The sequence below is a fragment of the Oncorhynchus kisutch genome, linkage group LG27 (assembly GCF_002021735.2).
Source record: "Oncorhynchus kisutch isolate 150728-3 linkage group LG27, Okis_V2, whole genome shotgun sequence".
In the NCBI taxonomy this organism is placed as follows: domain Eukaryota; kingdom Metazoa; phylum Chordata; class Actinopteri; order Salmoniformes; family Salmonidae; genus Oncorhynchus; species Oncorhynchus kisutch.
Window position 1 is genome coordinate 19,147,172 of NC_034200.2, and position 21,507 is coordinate 19,168,678.

A 21,507-nucleotide genomic window follows, 5' to 3' on the forward strand; every position below is an offset into this window, starting at 1 on the left:
AAAAGGCTCCATTTCTAAATACTTTTAAACCCTCACGCGGACATACCTTATTTTTCTCACAGTTTTCAGAGACCAACTTGAGGTGTCCAGAGAGAAATTTGAGGGTTTCATAGTGGTGATCAGGCAATTCAAGAATCTGTGAAGAGGACCAACTTTCAATGCTAGAATGCAACAATTCAAACATTCAAATGCTACAGAACATAAACCCTCATAGCATGAGCTGTAACTTACCAGCCTCTTGAGTTCTTTTAACCTCTCCACTGAGTCTTCTGTTCGATTGGCTTCAATAAAATCTGCATATTTTTCTGGAAAAGGAATATAATAATCACTTAGTATCTCTAGTGACCAAGACCAAACATGGAGCAATAAGGCATACTATAAATAAATACGTGATTTATTAACAACTTCCTTAACACATTTTCTCTTCTTTACAGACATGCATTTACACTGTGTTCAGTGACTCACCATTTGTGAAAAGGGGCTCTGGAAGTTTCCGGAAGAAGGATTTCAGTAAACTACTGATCACGTTGAGGTCCCTCCATTTCTGTCAGGGAGAACAAGAGAGAAAAAGCATTAAAGACATTGTGAAGTATGGGAGAGATACAGTGCCTTCAGAAACCCATAGACTTTTTCCATATTTTTTTGTGTTATAGCCTGAATTAAAAAATATATATATAATTAAATTCTATTTTTTTTATGTCACTGGCCTACACACAAATACCTCATAATGTCAAAGTGGAATTATGTTTTTAGAAATTTGTACAAATTATTTCAAAATGAAATGTCTTGAGTCAATAATTATACAACTTATTTGTTATGGCAAGCCTAATTAAGCTTGTGTGTAAAAATGTGCTTAAGTCACATAAGTTGCCTGGACTCACTATGTGCAATAATAGAGTTTAACATAACTGTTAATGACTACCTCATCTCTTTACACCAAACATACAATTATCTGCTCCCGAGTGGCGCAGCGGTCTAAGGCTCTGCATCTCAGTGCTTGAGGCGTCACTACAGACACAACCTGAATTTGAACCAGGGTATCACAGCCGGACGTGATTGGGCGGTGCACAATTGGCCCAGCGTCATCCGGGTTGGCCGGTGTAGGCCGTCATTGTAAATAAGAATTTAAATAAAGGGTAAATAAAATAAAAAATCTGTAAGATCCTCAGCCGAGCAGGGAATTTCAAACACAGAGGATATGGCATTAAAAAATAACGGTAGGAGGTAGTTGAGGTAATACAGTATATATGTGCAGTTTCTTTTGTTACGTTAAAGCCTTATTCTGAAATTGATTACATTTTTCCCCCCCTCATCAATCTACACACAGTACCCCATAACGACAAAGCAAAAATGTGGGGGAATAACAAAAAAACTTTTTACATAAGTATTCAGACCCTTTACTCAGTACTTTGTTGAAGCACCTTTGGCAGCAATTACAGCCTCGAGTCTTCTTGGGTATGACGCTACAAGCATGGCACACCTGTATTTGGGGAGTTTCTCCCATTCTCTCTGCAGATACTCTCAAGCTCTGTCAGGTTGGATGGGGTGTGTTGCTGCATAGCTATTTTCAGGTCTCTCAAGAGATGTTTCATTCAAGTCAGGGCTCTGGCTGGGCCACTCAAGGGCATTCAGGTCCCAAAGCCACCCCTGTGTTGTCTTGGCTATGTGCTTAGGGTCCTTGTCCTGTTTCAAGGTGAACATTCACCAAAGTCTGAGACCCTGAGTGCTCTGGAGTGCTCTAGTCTCCCAGTCCCTGCCCCACCGCATGATGCTGCCACCACCATGCTTCACCGCATGATGCTGCCACCACCATGCTTCACCGTAGGGATGTTGCCAGGTTTCCTGCAGACGTGACGCTTGTGATTCAGGCCAAGGAGTTTAATCTTGGTTTTATCAGACCAGTCTCGTTTCTCATGGTCCTTTAGATGCTTTTTGGAAAACTCCAAGCGGGTTGTCATGTGCCTTTTAATAAGGAGTGGCTTCCATCTGGCCACTCTACCATAAAGGCCTGATTGTTGGAGTGTTGAAGAGATTGTTGTTCTCTGGAAGGTTCTCACATCTCCACAGAGGAACTCCGGAGCTCTGTCAGAGTGAACATCGGGTTCTTGGTCACTTCCCTGACCAAGGCCCTTCTCCCCCCTTTGCTCAGTTTGTCCGGGCAGCCAGCTCTAGGAAGAGTCTTCGTGGTTCCAAACTTCTTTAATTTAAGAATGATGGAGGACACTGTTCTTGGGGTTCTTCAATGCTGCAGACATGTTTTGGTACCCTTCCCAAGATCTGTGCACTACGGACAATTCCTTTGACCTCATGGCTTGGTTTTATTCTGACATGCACTGTCAACTGTGAGACCGTATTTAGACCGGTGTGTGCCTTTCCAAATCAATTGAATTTACTACAGGTGAACTTCAATCAAGATGTATAAACATCAAGGATGTTCAATGGAAACAGGATGCACCTGACCTCAATTTCGAGTTTCAAAGCAAAGGGTCTGAATACTTACGCAAATAAGGTATGTGTTTTATTTTTAATACATTTGCAAAAATCTCTAAAACCCTGTTTTCGCTTCATCATTATGGGGTATTGTGTAGATTGATGAGCAAAAAAAAAGATTGAATCCATTTTAGAATAAGGCTGTAACGTAACAAAATGTGGAAAAAGTCAATGGGTCTGAATATTCAGTATAAACAGAATAGCAGCAGCATATGTGAAGTGTGAAAGTGTATGTGTGAGTATGTGTGTGTGGGGACTCAATATCCATGTGTGTGTGTGTGTGTGTGTGTGTGTGTGTGTGTGTGAAAATCAAATCAAATGTATTTGTCACATACACATGGTTAGCAGATGTTAATGCGAGTGTACGGAAATGCTTGTGCTTCTAGTTCCGACAATGCAGTAATAACCAACGAGTAATCTAACCTAACAATTCCAAAACTACTACCTTATACACACACAAGTGTAAAGCGATAAAGAATATGTACATAAAGATATATGAATGAGTGATGGTAAAGAACGGCATAGGCAAGATGCAGTAGATGGTATCGAGTACAGTATATACATATGAGATGAGTAATGTAGGGTATGTAAACATATAAAAGTGGCATAGTTTAAAGTGGCTAGTGATACATGTATTACATAGAGATGCAGTAGACGATAGAGTACAGTATATACATATACGATGAATAATGTAGGGTATGTAAACATATAAAAGTGGCATAGTTTAAAGTGGCTAGTGATACATGTATTACATAGAGATGCAGTAGACGATAGAGTACAGTATATACATATACGATGAATAATGTAGGGTATGTAAACATTATATTAAGTAGCATTGTTTAAAGTGGCTAGTGATATATTTTACATCAATTCCCATTAAAGTGGTTGGAGTGGAGTCAGTGTGTTGGCAGCAGCCACTCAATGTTAGTGATGGCTGTTTAACAATCTGATGGCCTTGAGATAGAAGCTGTTTTTCTGTCTCTCGGTCCCTGCTTTGATGCACCTGTACTGACCTCGCCTTCTGGATGATAGCGGGGTGAACAGGCAGTGGCTCGGGTGGTTGTTGTCCTTGATGATATTTATGGCCTTCCTGTGACATCGGGTGGTGTAGGTGTCCTGGAGGGCAGGTAGTTTGCCCCCGGTGATGCGTTGTGCAGACCTCACTACCCTCTGGAGACCCTTACGGTTGTGGGCGGAGCAGTTGCCGTACCAAGCGGTGATACAGCCCGAAAGGATGCTCTCGATTGTGCATCTGTAGAAGTTTGTGAGTGCTTTTGGTGACAAGCCAAATTTCTTCAGCTTCCTGAGGTTGAAAAGGTGCTGCTGCGCCTTCTTCACAACGCTGTCTGTGTGGGTGGACCAATTCAGTTTGTCTGTGATGTGTACGCCGAGGAACTTAAAACTTACTACCCTCTCCACTACTGTCCCATCTATGTGGATAGGGGGGTGCTCCCTCTGCTGTTTCCTGAAGTCCACAATCATCTCCTTAATTTTGTTGACGTTGAGTGTGTGGTTATTTTCCTGACACCACACTCCGAGGGCCCTCACCTCCCTGTAGGCCGGCTCAGAACGCACCCTTGTGGGGCCCCAGTGTTGAGGATCAGCGGGGTGGAGATGTTACCTACCCTCACCACCTGGGGGCAGCCCATCAGGAAGTCCAATACCCAGTTGCACAGGGCGGGGTCGAGACCCAGGGTCTCGAGCTTGATGACGAGTTTGGAGGGTACTATGGTGTTAAATCCTGAGCTGTAGTCGATGAACAGCATTCTCACATAGGTATTCCTCTTGTCCAGATGGGTTAGGGCAGTGTGCAGTGTGGTTGAGATTGCATCGTCTGTGGACCTATTTGGGAAGTAAGCAAATTGGAGTGGGTCTCGGGTGTCAGGTAGGGTGGAGGTGATATGGTCCTTGACTAGTCTCTCAAAGCACTTCATGATGACGGAAGTGAGTGCTACGGGGCGGTAGTCGTTTAGCTCAGTTACCTTAGCTTTCTTGGGAACAGGGACAATGGTGGCCCTCTTGAAGCATGTGGGAACAGCAGACTGGGTTAAGGATTGAGTGAATATGTCCGTAAACACACCGGCCAGCTGGTCTGCGCATGCTCTGAGGACGCGGCTGGAAGTCAGTGCAAAACAATTAAGATAAATAAATAAATAATATAAAAAGGGATCAATGTAAACTGTCCGGATAGCCGTCTGATTAACTGTTCCGGTGCCATTTGATCCCAGACTTCACGCTCCGGTACCGCTTGCAGAGAGAACAGTGACTTGGGTGGCTGGAGTCCTTGACAATTTTTAGGGCCTTTCTCTGACAACACCTGGTAGGTCCTGGATGGCAGGGAGTTTGGCCCCAATGGGGCGGCAGGGTAACCTAGTGGTTAGAGCGTTGGACTAGTAACCGGAAGGCTGCAAGTTCAAATCCCTGAGCTGACAAGGTACAAATCTGTCGTTCTGCCCCTGAACAGGCAGTTAACTCACTGTTCCTAGGCCGTCATTGAAAATAAGAATTTGTTCTTAACTGACTTGCCTAGTAAAATAAAGGTAAAATAAAAAATTTAAAATGATGCACTGGGCCGTATACACTACCCTCTGTAGCCCCTTGTGGTCGGATGCCGAGCAGTTGCCATACCAAGCGGCGATGCAGCCAGTCAAGATACTCTCAATGGTGCAGCAATGTAACTTTTTGAAGGCCTCAGGGCCCATGCCAAATCTTTTCAGCTTCCTGAGGGGGAAGAAGCATTGTCGTGCCCTCTTCACGACTGTTGGTGTGTTTGGACCATGATAGGTCCTTAGTGATGTGGACACCAAGGAACTTGAAGATTTCAACCCGCTCCACTACAGTCCCGTTGAGATGAATGGGGCAGTGTTCGGCCCTCCGTTTCCTGTAGTCTTTGATACATTTTTCTTGCCCACGTTAAGGGAAAGGTTTTTGTCCTGGCATCAGACTGCCAGGTCTCTGACCTCTTCCCTATAAGCCTCCTCGTCGTCGTCGGTGATCAGATCTTCCACCGACGAGTCGTCTGCAAACTTGGTGTTGGATTTGCGTGCGGCATGCAGTCATGGGTGAACAGGAGGGGACTGAGCACGCACCCTTGAGGGGCACCGTGTTGAGAGTCAGCGTAGCGGATGTGTTATTGCCCATCAGGAAGTCCAGGATCAAAGGTTGTAGAGGGAGGTATTCAGTAACAGGACCCTTAGCTTAGTGATGAGCTTGGAGGGCACTTTGGTGTTGAACGCTGAGCTGTAGTCAATGAACAACATTCTCACATAGGTGGTCCTTTTGTCCAGGTGGGAAAGGGCAGTGTGATGTAAAATAGAGAATAGAGGACGACCGATTAAATCGTCATGGCCGATTAATTAGGGACGATTTTTTTTAAATTGCATTTTTGGATGCCGATTACATTGCAATCCATGAGGAGACTGCGTGGCAGTGTTATGACCACCTGTTACGCGAGTGCAGCATCAAAAGGACCAGGTGGCTGCAAGGAGCCAAGGTATGTTGCTAGCTAGCATTAAACTTATCTTATGAAAAATCTTAACATAAACACTAGTTAACTACACATGGTTGATGATATTACTAGTTCAACTAGCTTGTCCTGCGCGTTGCATATTATCAATGCGGTGCCTGTTAATTTATCATCGATTCACAGCCTACTTCAACTTTGCCAAACGGGTGATGATTTAACAAAAGCACATTCGCGAAAAAAGCACAATCGCTGCACCAATGTACCTAACCATAAACATCAATGCATTTCTAAAAAAATCAATACACAAGTATATATTTTTTAAACCTGCATAATTTGTTAATATATTGCCTGCTAACATGAATTTATTTTAACTACGTAAATTGTGTCACTTCTCTTGCGTTCAGTGCCAGCAGAGTCAGGCTCGTTGCGAACAGTGTGAAGACTATTTCTTCCTAACAAAGACCGGAATTAATTTGCCAGAATTGTACATAATTATGACATAACATTGAAGGTCGTGCAATGTAACAGCAATATTTAGACTTAGGGTTGCCACCCGTTCGATAAAATACGGAACAATTCCGTATTTCACTGAAAGAATAAACGTTTTGTTTTCGAAATAACAATTTCCAGATTTGAACATATTAACAACATATTTGCTCATATTTCTATGTGTTTATTATATTATAATTAAGTCTATAATTGATATTTGATAGAGCAGTCTGACTGGGCGGTTGTAGGCAGCAGCAGGCTCGCAAGCATTCATTCAAACAGCACTTTCATGCCAGCAGCTCTTAGCAATGCTTGAAACACAGCGCTGTTTATGACTTCAAGCCTACTGTATCAACTTCCGAGATTAGGCTGGCAATACAATGCAATAGTGCCTATAAGAACATCCAATAGTCAAAGGTATATGAAATACAAATGGTAGAGAGAAAGTCCTATAATTCCTATAATAACTACAACCTAAAACTTCTTAACTAGGAATATTTAAGACTCATGTTACAAGGAACAACCAGCTTTCATATATTCTCATGTTCTGAGCAAGGAACTGAAGTTGTTGTTTTTTTACATGGCACATGTTGCACTTTTACTTTCTTCTTTACACCGTTTTTGCTTTATTTAAACCCAATTGAACATGTTTCGTTATTTGAGACTAAATGGATTTTTTAGTATTATTTTAAGTTTAAATAAAAAAAGTGTTCATTGTTCATTCAGTATTGTTGTAATTGTCATGATGATGGTGTTTATGTGAGCCATGACCAGCCTTTCATTGCTACAGATGTTAGTCCTACGGGGCAGTAGTCATTTAGACAGGCTACCATGGCGCTCTTGGGCACAGGGACTATGGCGGTTTGCCCTAAACTTAGGTATTACAGACTAGGTCAGAGACAGGATTGAAAATGTCAGTGAAGACACTTGCCAGCTGGTAAACACATGCTCAGAGTATGCGTCCTGGTAATACGTCTGGCCCAGCGGTCTTGAATGTTACCCTGCTTAAAAGGCCATACTCTTATCGACTACAGAGAGCGTGGCGATACAGTCGTCCGGAACAGCTGGTGCTCTCATGCATGGTTCAGTGTTGCTTGCCTCAAAGCGAGCAAAGAAGGCATTTTGCTAATCTGGTAGGCTCGTGTCACTGGGAAGCTCTTGGCTGTGCTTTCCTTTGATATCTGTGATTGTTTGCAAAGCCTGCCACATCTGACGAGCTTCAAGAGCGGTTGTAGTAGGATTCGATCTTAGTCCTGTACTGACATTTTGCCTGTTTTTGAATTATTTTACCTTTATTTAACTAGGCAAGTCAGTTAAGAACAAATTTGAGCCTTTAGCTCAGTACGATTGTTGCCTGTAAGCCATTGCTTCTGGTTGGGATATTTACTTATAGTCACTATGGGGACAATGTTGTCAATGCACTTATTAATGAAGCTGGTGACGGATGTGAACTCCTCAATGCCATCGGATGAATCCAGTCTGTGCAAGCGAAACAGTCCTGTAGCTTAGCATCCGCTTCATCTGACCACTTCCGCAGTGAGCACGTCACTGGTATTTCCTGTATGAGTATTTGTTTGTAAGTAGAAATCAGGAAGATAGTGTTATGTTCCGATTTGCCAAATGGAGGGAGAGCTTTGTATGCGTCTGTGTGTGTGTGGAGTAAAGGTAATTTAAAGTTGTTTTTCCATCTAGTTGTAAAGGTGGTAGAAATGAGGCAAAACTGATTGAGTTGTCCTGCATTAAAATGACCGGCCACTAGGAGCGCCGCCCCTGGATGAGCATTTTCTTGTTTGCTTAGCGCCAGCATCGGTTTGTGGTGGTAAATAGAGACCCACGAAAAATAGATTCAAACTCAGTGTGTTATGTTTAGAGCAAATTCAATACAACACATTACTGAGTTCCACTCTCCATATTTTCAAAGCATAGAGGTGGCTACATCATGTTATGGGTATGCTTGTAATAATTAAAGACCAGGGATTTTTTCAGGATCAAAAATAAAAGGAATGGAGCTAAGCACAAGCATAATCCTAGAGGAAAACCTGGTTTAGTCTGCCTTCCATCAGACACTGGGAGATTAATTCACCTTTCAGCAGGACAATAACCTAAAGCACAAGGCCAAATCCACACTTGCGTTATTTACCAAGTGAATGTTCCTGAGTGGCCAATGTACTCGAAAATCTGTGGCAAGAACTGAAAATGGTTGTCTAGCAATGATCAGCAACCAATTTGACAGAGCCTGAATAAATGTGAAAATAATAAATGGTCACATGTTGCACAATCCAGGTGTGGGAAGCTCTTAAAGACTTACCCAAAAAGAGTCACAGGTGTAATCACTGCCAAAGGTGCTTCTACAAAGTAGTCACTTAGGGGTATGAATACTTATGTAAATTAAATATCGGTATTTCATTTTCAATACATTTTCTAAAAACATGTTTTCACTGTCAATATGGGGTAGTGTGTGTAGATGGGTGAGTAAAAAAATGTATATATCAATGTTGAATTCAGGCTGTAACAAAATGTGGAATAAGTCCAGGGGTATGAACACTTTCTGAAGACACTGTATGCATGCGTGTCTGTCACTCACGTCTTCTTGGATGTCGATGTCACTCATCAGTCCTTTACTGTCCAGCTCCTCCTGCATGCTGGAGATGGCAGCGTTGTTTCCTGGTACTCTGTAGATCCCAGTGTACTCTAGCCCTCTTTCCTCTACCAGCTTACAGCACACATCCACGATGAGGGGAACAAACTACACAACACAAACAAAGTCTTTAGCATTATACATATTGTATAAACTAAGAAACAGACATCACTTTCATATACACAAAGCAGAACTTATACCTAACACATTAAAGGGAAATTTAACCGCTGCTCGTTCAGTGTATATGTCTGTCCATTAATATGTCATAAAAATATATAACTTCCTCACTACAAGCAAATACGAGCGTTTCTGCTTCTCAACGGTAGAAACGGGACATTTCCATTTCCTGGTTCAAGCAAACCGTAACATCCAGAATTCATCGCGATTTCAGGACGTAGTACCGCCCCTGTCAAGGTGGATCCAGTTTAACCATTTATTATTCTTTGCGTCGACAACAACTGTAAAGTAGTTAAATGTTGGCTAATCACCGACTAGTGTGTATCCTACAGACTAATCCGGCTGAGGATGACCTTGACGCCAGCTTTAGTAGTACAGATCCTGTAGACCCATTGGATGGAAGCTCAACATCATTGGACTTGGAAGAGGAAAATACCACATGGGGCTGGCAAGAGCCAAAGTGTATAGTCTGAGTCCAAGGTCATGGAGCTCGAACTTCTGACACACCAGCTGCCATTGCCAAACACAGGACAAGGTTCACAAGCTGAAACACATTCAGGACCCAGGAACATTCAGTAAACACAACATCCATATTCAGATAGACTGATGTTGTAGTATAATATATAATGCCTAGTATGCTCACAACTGCATGTTGTGAGCAAAATTCCTAGACACCGTGCTTCTACACCTGCATTGCTTGCTGTTTGGGGTTTTAGGCTGGGTTTCTGTACAGCACATTGATATATCAGCTGATGTAAGAAGGGCCATAAAAAATATATATATATTTGATGCAGGGAGCTGGTGTATCATTTCAACTAATTTGTTGGCAAATAAATATATTTCATTAAAATAGTAGATGTAGCAAAAAAGTAGACATGGCTTGTATTTAAGACTGTTTATTTGCTCTGGAGATCAAGCTGAGTTTACACAGTAGTATGCAGGTATAAAAATATTCTAGTAACGCCTATAATAAATTCTACAGTTCCACTACTTGCATATGGTGCGTTGGGGGTACAGTGAGGTGTTCATAGTCACTCCCCCCCCAAAAAAATTGGTAGACTACCAAGCTGTATCGTCTGTAAGAGAATGGCAAAAACGCTATTAGACTTTCATCGGCAATCGTTGTACGGTTGTATTCCTACTGTAGCAGCACGATGCAGATCATCAACAGTTGGGCCCCTCAGGGGTGTGTCCTAAGTCCCCTCCTGTACTCCCTGTTCACCCACGACTGCATGGCAAAACACGACTCCAACAGCATCATTAAGTTTGCAGACGACAACAGTGGTAGGCCTGATCACAGACAGCAATGAGACAGCCTATAGGGAGGTCGTCAGAGACATGGCAGTGTGGTGTCAGGACAACAACCTCTCCCTCAATGTGAGCAAGACAAAGGAGCTGATTGTGGACTACAGGAAAAGGCGAGCCGAACAGGCCCCCATTAACATTGACGGGGCTGTAGTGGAGCGGGTCGAGAGTTAAGTTCCTTGGTGTCCACATCACCAACAAACTTTCATTGTCCAAACATACCAAGACAATCGTGAAGAGGGCATGAAAACATCTTTCCCCTCAGGAGAGTGAAAAGATTTGTCATGGGTCCCCAAATCCTCAAAAAGTTCTACAGCTGCACCATCGAGAGCATCCTGGCTGGTTGCATCATCGCCTGGTATGGCAACTGCTCGGCATCTGACCGCAAGGTAATACAAAAGGAATTGCGTACGGCCCAGTACAACAGCTTCAACAGCTTCTATGCTCAAGCCATAAGACGGCTGAACAATTAGTCAAATGGCCTCCCGGACTATTTACATTGACACTCACAGAAACGTTAGATTAGCTACCTACAACACACAGGTATATTTACTCAAAGACTAAAGCCAAGGTCATTCCTTTACTCTTCATTATCACAACATTTATCCAGTTTTGTTCCAAATGAGGTGCACTGAGGCTAGGTTAGCTAGCTAGCTATAACATTAGGCTACAGTACTTTTGGGGTATAGCAAACAAAGCTAGCTAACTCAACATGGATTGTAGTGGTACTAGCAAGCCCCGTTATGGCGGAATCAATAACAAAGTTACACTGTACTGAACAACACTGCCTCATGTAAAAAGAGAGCTCATATTGCTAGCTAGCTACAGAAAGCAAAACCACTTACTCGTTTGGCATTTGCTCTCCTAGTCCAGCTGGACAAGGCTGCCGCCCCCAGTTGATCATGGAGGTTCTGAAGAACATCTCCAGCACCCCTCTATCCATATGTGCGTCAAATCCTTGATGGTCCGTCACACACACGAGCCATGAGGTCTGCAGTGACTCTCTCTAGTAAGAACTGTCTGCGATCTAATTTGTTGCAGCACAGACATTCCTCTGTCGGCATGGCTGGACGGCAACCGCTTAGGCACCACCGGTCAGAGTCTGACCGAGGCTTCCCATCGCTGCTTGCTGGTCATGCAATTGTTATTGTTGGTGCCTCAACTCCTATTCACTGTATTCTGGCTGAAATTAATAGGGCTGTGTGCCCCTATGTAAAATAACATAAAAAACGGTTTCGCCGTCCAGCACTTCTTGGAAAGACAAAATCATCAGAAGCAGAACACAATTTGACAAGGAAGTAGGACTCCCGTCAGGCTGTAGTCTTTACAAAGCCGGGGAAAATGAGTCAACCTAGATATCCTGCTATGTTGAGGCAGATAAGAACATTGTTGAAACAAGTCCAATGGCTCTATTGAACAAGGACAACCATTTCTACTCGCAGCTAGCGTGACTGTGCAAATCAGAGAAACAAAGGCCACAATAACTGCTACAAAATATGACTCTGTTCATTTTTAGATCGGAAAGCAGGCCTCTTGGCGCAAAAAAAGAAGAAGAGAAGTGCACTATGGTGCATAATTATGTCTGAAACACCCCTTATGTAGGGAGACTGGAAAAACAACCCAAATAGTGTCTAGAGGAAGTTTCTCTTAAAGATCACACTACTCAACCATCAAAGGGGAAAAAAACACATAATTCATTCAACATCATCATTTCCATGTTTCTCTCACATGTAAACACAAACTCCCTCGCTCTCCCTTACCCTGTTGGTCTGTGCAGGTGGGCAGTCATCAAGGCGCACCCCAAAGGTTACCCCAGCAGTGCTCTTCTTCTCAAAGGGTTTCCTCATGATGCCGGGGATGCCCCTCCTCCAGGCAGCCTTATCCCGTGGAGGACTTGATTCATCTGACAGAACACACACACAAAGCAGCCATCTGATTGATAATCCACACTACAGATACACACTCAAACCACACTAGCTGCTGGAAGGTCAACAGCTGCTTGTGCAGACAGTCAAAGATAAACATTTTCAATAACATACTGTATTTCCACATGTAATCCTACCCTATTTATTGTCTCCTGTTCTTGTGTGATGTGCAACTTTCCTGTGTAGTATAGCTAGAAACTTCATCATGTCCTGCTTTTCAGCTGTGTGTTAAGGACACAACATGTCTACATGTGGTGAATGTAATCCCTTGCTTTAAAGCAGAGATCCATAAAAGGTGAAACAGGTCACTGGTCACCCCAGGCACATTACTTATTGTTTTACTAAATGAGGCGTTCATTGTTTCCAGTAACTTCTTTCTTGTAATAATGACCTTACCTCTCTCTCCTGTTTTGGGTGAGTGGGGGCTCTGGCCCTTGCCCTCTCCCTTCACCCCCAGGAGGGTGTGTCTGATACTGAGGGACTGCCGGGAGGTTTTGGGGGAGGGCTCAGTCTTGCTGCTGGGGGCACTGGATCAAACACAAAAAAGGTCATATTATCGTACATTCAATTATACAATATGTGAATTTAAGGACTTGTGCATAAGTGGGTGTAAAATGATGTTGCATTGTGGGTCAAATAAAGATGGTGGGTGTGTGTGTTGCTGCATACCTCATCATGGTGTTGTACTCTCTGATCTTTCTGCTGATCAGGTCCTGGCTGGTTATACCAGCATTCTGAAACATATAATGGACAACAAACTATAAGTTTTCACATAACTGGAACACAAGGTAAGGAATTAATGATTTTGGAAATTAAAAATCATGGATGTTAATTAACCCAAACTTTTTTTAATGGCTGAGCTGTAACCTCACATAACCTTTGGACTACCAGCACATTCAGATTTCTCAAGTATATGTTGTCTTATCAAATATATATATATATTTTTTTATAGTTCTAAGTGAATAGGATTTAGTAGTTAACCACACTGAATCCTGTTTGAGCTATTTAGGAAGTCATGGGTTCTCCCCATTAATGAAAGACTCTGTGGGAGACTGAGACCACAGACAAAGACCGAAGGCTAACTGAGAGGGAGCAAACAGCTGAACAAGCAAGCACACTGTTAGCTCATTTCACAGCCGACAGACAAGTTAACATTAAGCCAAGAAAAAAAAACACATTCTTGTTAGGGTCCAGCAGGAGATGTTTGTGTTTTTTTGTATCCTAGTGATCCTACATACAGTAAGCATGAGAAATCAAACGTTAAAATGGTTTGATACTATAAATAGGCTCTAGTAGAGATTCTAAAACAGGACAGTGAGTGTCTTATTTGTGGGGTAAACACCAAACGCAACTGAGACAAACTTCATTGCCATAAACCCAAGGAGAAGAATGTTTAACAAAAGCGAGTCTCTCATCCCAAAAGCTATTGCTTCCACTAGTGACCAAGGACAGTGAGAATGACTAGTGTAAATGAAATAGAAGATGTGTAGCCTGAGCCCCGATGCAGACGAGGCTATTCACAAGTGATGGCTTTAAAATAGCACACTGGCATTTGACACATCTGCCTTGCAGTTAAGGTAGGACCTGACAAAAATGTGGGTAGTAAAATTCTAGCTACTGTATGCAAGTCCCTTTGGATAAAAACATGGGCTTAGCAAAGAATAATCAAATGTGGGTTAGACCTATTACTATAAAATCAAATCACCGTTTATTAGTTGTGTACAGTTTTGCAGATGATATCGCAGGCACAGCGAAATGCTTATAATCATATGATGAGCTTGGTAACACAGTACTGCAGTGTTGCCAGGCAGAACCCACCTCATCATCCAGATTACTATTCTCCTGGATGACTCGGATCCATGACAGCATGTCATCCCTGCCCTCAGCCTGGAACAGATACTCGCAGTCTGACGTAGTCAGACGCAGCACGTTCTTCCGTTTCGTGTCGCTGTAGGAGATGTCAATCAGGCAGGCCTTGACACTGATTGGCTGTGGGTCGTCGTCGGACTGGGAGTGGGAGGAAGCGTGGGAGACGCCGTCCTTCTTGTCCTTGTAAAGCGTGAGGCCGTGGCCTCGCAGCACGGCGTACATCTGCTTCCACGACCTCGAACCCCCACGCTAGAGAAAGAAAGAAAAGAAACGGAGAGAGAGAGAGAGCGAAATGTTGAGTTAAGGACCTGCATGAAGATGTAAAGAGTTAGCACAGTGTGGGCAGGTGTGCGTGATAACCTTTTCACACCATTGTGGATATTTTTGTTTCACATTGTCCTTTCCAGCAACTATGGTGGATACATAACCAGACCAGCGAAGTAGAGCTCCATGTGATTTTGCAGTTGGACAAGGGTAGAAGTGTGAAAATATACCTTGCTCTTCTCAGTGTTGATCTGCCTGAAGTTGAGCCAGCCTTCTTTAGAAGAGTCACTGAATACATCTGAAGAGGAGTCCCTTCTGGAACCGGAGTCATCAGATGACTTGTGTCCATCCAGAGCCTACACACACACGTAATCAACAGGAAGAGAGCCTGTGGTCTTAAAGAAAATAGCTCAAATCCCCAGGGAGTCCTTTTCTACTGGTATTTGGGGAGCATCAAAGCCTGTCTGACTAGTGTAGCAAAATCACACAGACAGGTGAGTTCATTATGGCTGAAGAAATCAAGATGATTCAGGCAAAGCCAGGAAACCATACAACACATCCTGTCAATGTGATTAGGAAACCTTTCAAAAGCACGGGGAAAGTACAGACTGTTTTCAAACCAGTTGCATTAAAGTAGCAGCATGTCCCACCGTTAGGCACTCTGATTAGGGATAGATATTACCGGCTTTTTGCCCACATATGTTGGGTAGCCATTATACTGGCTGTATAAACACAGCCAACATGGCTTAGTTAAACCTTTATAGAACTGCTATAACCCATTTAAAGTTGTTATAAAGATAACCAGCATGGTGTGGTTAATAAAGCCTGTATTGAGCGGTTTCCTCACCTTCCTCAGGCCTCTCAGACTGGGCATGTGTTTACTGTTTGACCGGCTAGAGACAGAGGAGAAGGGAGACAAATAACGGATATTAGAAGGATGAACCAAAACCATTGCAGAACAGTATCAAGTAGAAAATGAGACCAAATTCCACATCTCCAAATTTAAAAAGGGACTCACCCTCTGCCTTCCTCTCTGTAGTTATCCAGACCCTCGTCGCAGGATTTGGACCGCTCTTGTTTGGTCTCGGCATCAGAATCCAGAATAGCATTTCTGAGAGACTCTTGAGACCGGGACAAACAATGACAGTGTTTTTTAGAGCGTGTAGACAGAGTGATGTGGCATAGCTGAGTGTTATTGGTGAGGTTCAGTGGTGGTGTTCTCTGAGGTGTTCGCTTTAGGGCTCAATATCACAGGGCAGAATTGTGTTAATATCAAATGCAGAGCCAATTATACTCTGAAGTGATTTAGCACTGATGGAGAAGACATCCTAGCTGCTTTCAAGCCTGTATAAAGAACTGGGTCAATGTCATGCTTCCTCAGAAAACTCCAGCACCGAGTTCTGTCACATCTATTATGTGGCACATCTATTATGTGGCAGAAACATCAAGACAGTAACAACGCAATGGATGCGGCTGAAAAGGCACTGTAGTATTCCCTATATAGCGCACTACTTTCGACCAGGGCCTATGGGGATTGGGGATCTGGTCAACAGTAGTGCACTGCATACGTAGTGTTTCAGATGCCACCAATGACTAAAACAACAACAGCATTGACAACACAGCAACTGACCGTACTGTATTTGCACCTTAACCATGACAACCAGGAGCCCCGCCCCCAGAGTGCCTCTTACCTTGGTCATGTGACAGCTGTCGGCGCATGAGAGGGTACGGGGAGGAGCTTGGGCTAGGGGGGGCTGTAGTTATGGCTGGAGCGACAGATATCACGGCGGAAGCAGGAATGGACGTGGCCTCATGGTCAACACTAGGGCTAGCCGGCTCATCTGCAACAACACAAGCTTAGGTATTACATGATGGATAAATATATGTTATGAAGCACTTCATTAGTCATCATGTTCCTCCATCTCACCATGATCTTCCTCATCATCACAATGGATAAAATGTACCTAAACTTCTGATTATGGTGCAACAAATTTGTTTAAAACAACAATTCAGCTTCCTGAGATACTCCAGTTACATATCATCAACAAGTAGACCACTGCAGCATTATGAAGAGTCCCAAAGACACTTATGGCACTAGAACAACACGGCTCCTAGGAATGAGGACGTCTCTCTCCCCCTCCCTTTCTGACATGGCCTGTTTTTTAAAAGAAAAGTGTGAAAGTTGTTAACTGCTGAGTAGAGCAGCATCTCCAACGCCGCCCAACCCGGGCCCGCCGAGCCCAAAACAGCTCAGAGTGCAAAGCTGCTCTCTGCCTGCAGCCGTGGGGCTTGTGGAGCTAAATATAAAAAGCCACTGCCCTAGTTCCTTCAAACATCCCAGGCTGCGCCCATCTCTCATCTCAACCAGGGCCAAGGAACACCGCCAATGTAGCCCCATAGGCATCCATCACCAATATAAGCCTATCCCATAGGCATCCATCACCAATATAAGCCTATCCCATAGGCATCCATCACCAATATAAGCCTATCCCATAGGCATCCATCACCAATATAGGCCTATCCCATAGGCATCCATCACCAATATAGGCCTATCCCATAGGCATCCATCACCAATATAGGCCTATCCCATAGGCATCCATCACCAACATAGGCCTATCCCATAGGCAGATTCACCCTCGATGTGGACACAAACACACCGTCAAAATAAATCTTTAAATCTAATATTCACCCAATACAGCTATACAACATGGGCCAAATGTACAACAACCCCATTGATGCCGTCTACTTCAAAGAGCTGCCGTTATACAAGCTACAAAAAGATACCACCAACCACCCAACTTTTTGAGACGCAAATTAACTGCATACAAGAAACTGGACTTCTTATAGGTTACACACCACCCCTTCCCCCGTCTGAAGAACTCAACACACCGTCTGGTTCCTCCAGCGTCAGGTAGCGGCGCTCACACTCCTGGCAGGCCCTGCACCAGCCCCCTTTGTCCAGCCAAGCCCAGGGCCCCAGCCCCATGGCCAGCCTGTCCACCAGCAGCATGCTTCCCAGGGAGGGATTACCAGTCCTGGGGGATGACCCTCACCACACCTAGCCTGGCCATAATTGAACTGGCACAGGACCGGAGCTCCTCACTCAGAAAAAACAACATTCCAGCTTCTCTGTTAGTGCTGGACCCAATCCACGAGTCCTGAAGTTCCTTGCAAAGTTCAAAAGGTGAAACTTTGCCAGATAAATCCTCAACGAGGTATCGTATTTTAAAACTCTCAAAACAATTAAATGGAACTTAAATTCATGTTTCTAAAATATTCAAAACCAAAAACTAAAATCCAGCAGGCGATGGGTGATCTTATTCCAGTAACACCAGTCATTTTTTAGATTCCAATAAAACCTTGACATGGACACTTATCAGTGGTTAGATCCAAGAGGGTAAGGAAAGAATGTGACCTGGACCAGAGCTAAAGAAAGCTAAAGACGACTAGTGACCAACCGGCTCTGCCACTCTCTGCCACTACCGGGTGGGCCATGGGAATGGAATCTGACCTCACATGACAAGAGCTGAGAGCCCCTACCGTACAGACAGTGGCCTGCCTGCCTGACCTTTCAAACGGGTCATTGATGGGAGCCTGAGGGGCTGGTCAGGCCTGGTCAATCAGACCTCTGTTCTCTGGATCACATCATGGGCACCAGGCCCAGAGTGGTGGTGCTGTGGCTGCCCCAACACCCTCCCTCCTAACTGTAACTGCCTGCTTTGTCTGCACCTGGCTTGGCCCTGCCTGCCTGATTCACTACCAGCAGTGGTGATATGGACGGACCATGACAGACAGACATGTAACTGCTACATGACACAGAAATAGATTTCTAACTGGTTAAATAAAGACCATCATCACGGGAGATAATGTAAGTAAGGCAGTCTGGTAACAAGATGTCGGTGCGCGTCTATTGCCGATTCCAGCTCGACTTTGCTTTATGACTATTTTTGTGTTAATTATTACTTTGTTAGCTCAGAATGTTTGTGCAATAATTTCCTACGAACGACAAACACTCGGATAATCAATCGGAAGCTACACACACTCAGCTTACCAGGTCTGGAATAGTACATGGGCTCCTGTTGCTCCTTGACCTAAGGCAACGCCAGCAAAGAAGAAAGGGGGACTCAAAGCTAGGCTGAAAAGACAGGTTACACGGCCTCCTCTTCCTAGTATGGAAAATAAACTTTGTGAACTCAGAGCATGGCTTTTATCGCAGAGGGTCATCAGGAAATGCTGTGTCTTGTTTTTCCTCAAATGTAGTTTACGGACAACACACTCGACTCTACAATTCAACCAAAAGGCTTTTCCATATTCCCGAAAGGGTCGAACGGCGGCTTCTGGTAAGATTTGGGGGGAGCGGAATCTTTCCTCAAACAATTTCTGGTGTACAGTAGATGAAAACATTGCGAGCTCCTGTTCACCTGACCAGGAGGTGCTAAAATTACAAACCCACTATATGCCAAGGGAATTCATGTGTGTTATCATCACAGCTGTGTACATACACTACCACAAGCAAACAACGGCGGCACTTAGCGAACTTTACAAGATCATTAGCCAGCAGTCACGGGTGACTTTAACCAAGCCCATCTAAAACATATATTTTTTTTAATGTACACTCCTGGTCAAAAGTTTTTGACCAGGACAGGGTCAACCAGGTAGGATATAACCCCACCCACTTTGCCAAAGCACAGCCCCCACACCACTAGAGGGATATCTTTAACCACCAACTTACTATCCTGAGACAAGGCCGAGTTTTGCCCACGAAGAGCTCCCCCACGGCACGAACACGGGGAGCAACCCGGACAGGAAGATCACGTCAGTGACTCCAACCCACTCAAGTGACGCACCCCTTCTAGGGACGGCATGGAAGAAGACCAGTAAGCCAGTGACTCAGCCCCCGCAATAGGGTTTGAGGCGGAGAATCCCAGTGGAGAGAGGGGAACCGGCCAGGTAGAGACGGACAAGGGCGGTTCGTTGCTCCAGTGCCATTCCGTTTACCTTCACACTCCTAGGCCAGACTACACTCAATCATAGGACCTACTGAAGAGACGAGTCTTCAATAAAGACTTAAAGGTTGAGACCGAGTCTGTATCTCTCACATGGGTAGGCAGACCATTCCAGAAAAATGGAGCTCTAAAGGAGAAAGCCCTGCCTCCAGTTATTAGCTAATAAATTCTAGGGACAGTAAGGAGACCTGCTTCTTGTGACTGTAGCGTACGTATGTACGGCAGGACCAAATCGGAAAGATAGGTAGGAGCAAGCTCAGGTGTAATGCTTTGTAGGTTATCAGTAAAACCTTGAAATCAGCCCTAGCCTTAACAGGAAGTCAATGTAGAGAGGCTAGCACTGGAGTAATATGATACTTATTTGGGGGTTATAGTCAAGATTCTAGCAGCCGCGTTTAGCATTGACTGAAGTTTATTTAGTGCTTTATCCAAGTAGCCGGAAAGTAGAGCATTGCAGTAGTCTAATCTAGAAGTGACACAAAGCATGGATACATTTTTCTGCATCATTTCTGGACAGAAAGTTTCTGATTTTTGCAATGTTACGTTGATGGAAAAAAGCTGTCCTTAAAACAGTCTTGATATGTTTGTCAAAAAAGAGGTCAAGGTCCAGAGTAACGCCGAGGCCCTTCAGTTTTTTTTGAGACGACTGTATAACCAAGATTAATTGTCAGATTTAACAGAAGATCTCTTTGTTTCTTGGGACCTAGGATTAGCATCTCTGTTTTGTCCGAGTTTAAATGTAGAAAATTGAATGCCTTCGAGCCAATCAGTTGTGTTGTGTCAAGGTAGTGGGGGTATACAGAAGATTTGGTAAAAGACCAAGTCCATATTATGGCAAGAACTGCTCAAATAAGCAAAGAGAAACGACAGTCCATCAATTACTTTAAGACATGAAGGTCAGTAAATAAGGACGTTTTAAAGAACTTTGAAAGTTTCTTCAAGTGCAGTTGCAAAAACGATCAAGAGCTATGATGAAACTGGCTCTCATGAGGACCTCTGCTGCAGAGGATAAGTTCATTGTAGTTACAAGTCTCAGAAATTGCAGCCCAAATAAATACTACACATTTCATAGTTTTGATGTCTTCACTGTTATACTACAATGTAGAAAATAGTAAAAAATAAAGAAAAACCCTTGAATGAGTAGGTGTCCAAACCTTTGACTGGTACGGTATGTGCAAACGCTGGACTGGCGCCAAAGTCAACACGGACTCATCCTTCATACAGAAATAACACTATTACTGTCTGGGCCTATTATGTTAGTGGGCTTATTTAGTTAGTTGACGCAGATAGATCATTCAGGCCATGTACGTCATTCATGATGAGAATGTTAGCTAGCTAGCTAAATTAGAACGTGATTAGAACCAGTTCGGCAAGCCATTTACTGCATTAACATTTCAATCCTCAGGGCATTACATTTACAGTTGAAATATATAGCCAATACATTTTGTATTGAATAACAGTGTAATTTACATTATGGTTTAAGTAAGAAAACATTTTCGTAATGAACAGCTAGCGTGTGCTTGTCGTAACAGGCAGTACATTCTGATAACAAGCCAGAGAAAAGATATAGGAATCCCACTGGGCAATGGAGGAACATATAACTCCTCACCCAGCAGACTGTCGACCAATCGCGTTCACATGGTCACGCTGTGTCACGTAGTTGCTGAGCCAATCGTCATTTAATCCCTTCTCAAAGTCGGGGTGTATTGAGAAACCTGCCTATCTTCCTCGAAATTACGCAACGTCCCGATTCCAAAGCTCTACGATAGTAAAGAGAACAAGTTCATTAGCTCACATCTCTGAAAATATTTGCAATGTTGTATATCTTGTTGACGAAATTCATGCCAATGTTGGTATTTTGAGCTAGCGCCCGATTGA

At 43.6% G+C, this 21,507-nt stretch overlaps 1 protein-coding gene across 5 annotated transcripts in view; it reads right to left on the reverse strand.

Moving 5' to 3' along the window:
- The window catches only part of LOC109871732 (rho GTPase-activating protein 21), an 86,160-nt gene that overhangs the window by 5,893 nt on the left and 58,760 nt on the right, over positions 1–21,507 (reverse strand). For all 5 annotated transcript variants that reach the window (XM_020462713.2, XM_020462714.2, XM_031806579.1 and 2 more), the window contains 12 exons: positions 16,315–16,464; positions 15,642–15,744; positions 15,471–15,516; positions 14,854–14,979; positions 14,309–14,608; positions 13,160–13,224; positions 12,887–13,017; positions 12,326–12,468; positions 9,030–9,191; positions 466–544; positions 232–305; positions 47–136 (listed from right to left, as the gene is read on the reverse strand). In XM_020462713.2, coding sequence (XP_020318302.1) covers positions 47–136; positions 232–305; positions 466–544; positions 9,030–9,191; positions 12,326–12,468; positions 12,887–13,017; positions 13,160–13,224; positions 14,309–14,608; positions 14,854–14,979; positions 15,471–15,516; positions 15,642–15,744; positions 16,315–16,464 — 1,469 coding nt within the window. The remainder of the gene's footprint in view (positions 1–46; positions 137–231; positions 306–465; positions 545–9,029; positions 9,192–12,325; positions 12,469–12,886; positions 13,018–13,159; positions 13,225–14,308; positions 14,609–14,853; positions 14,980–15,470; positions 15,517–15,641; positions 15,745–16,314; positions 16,465–21,507) is intronic.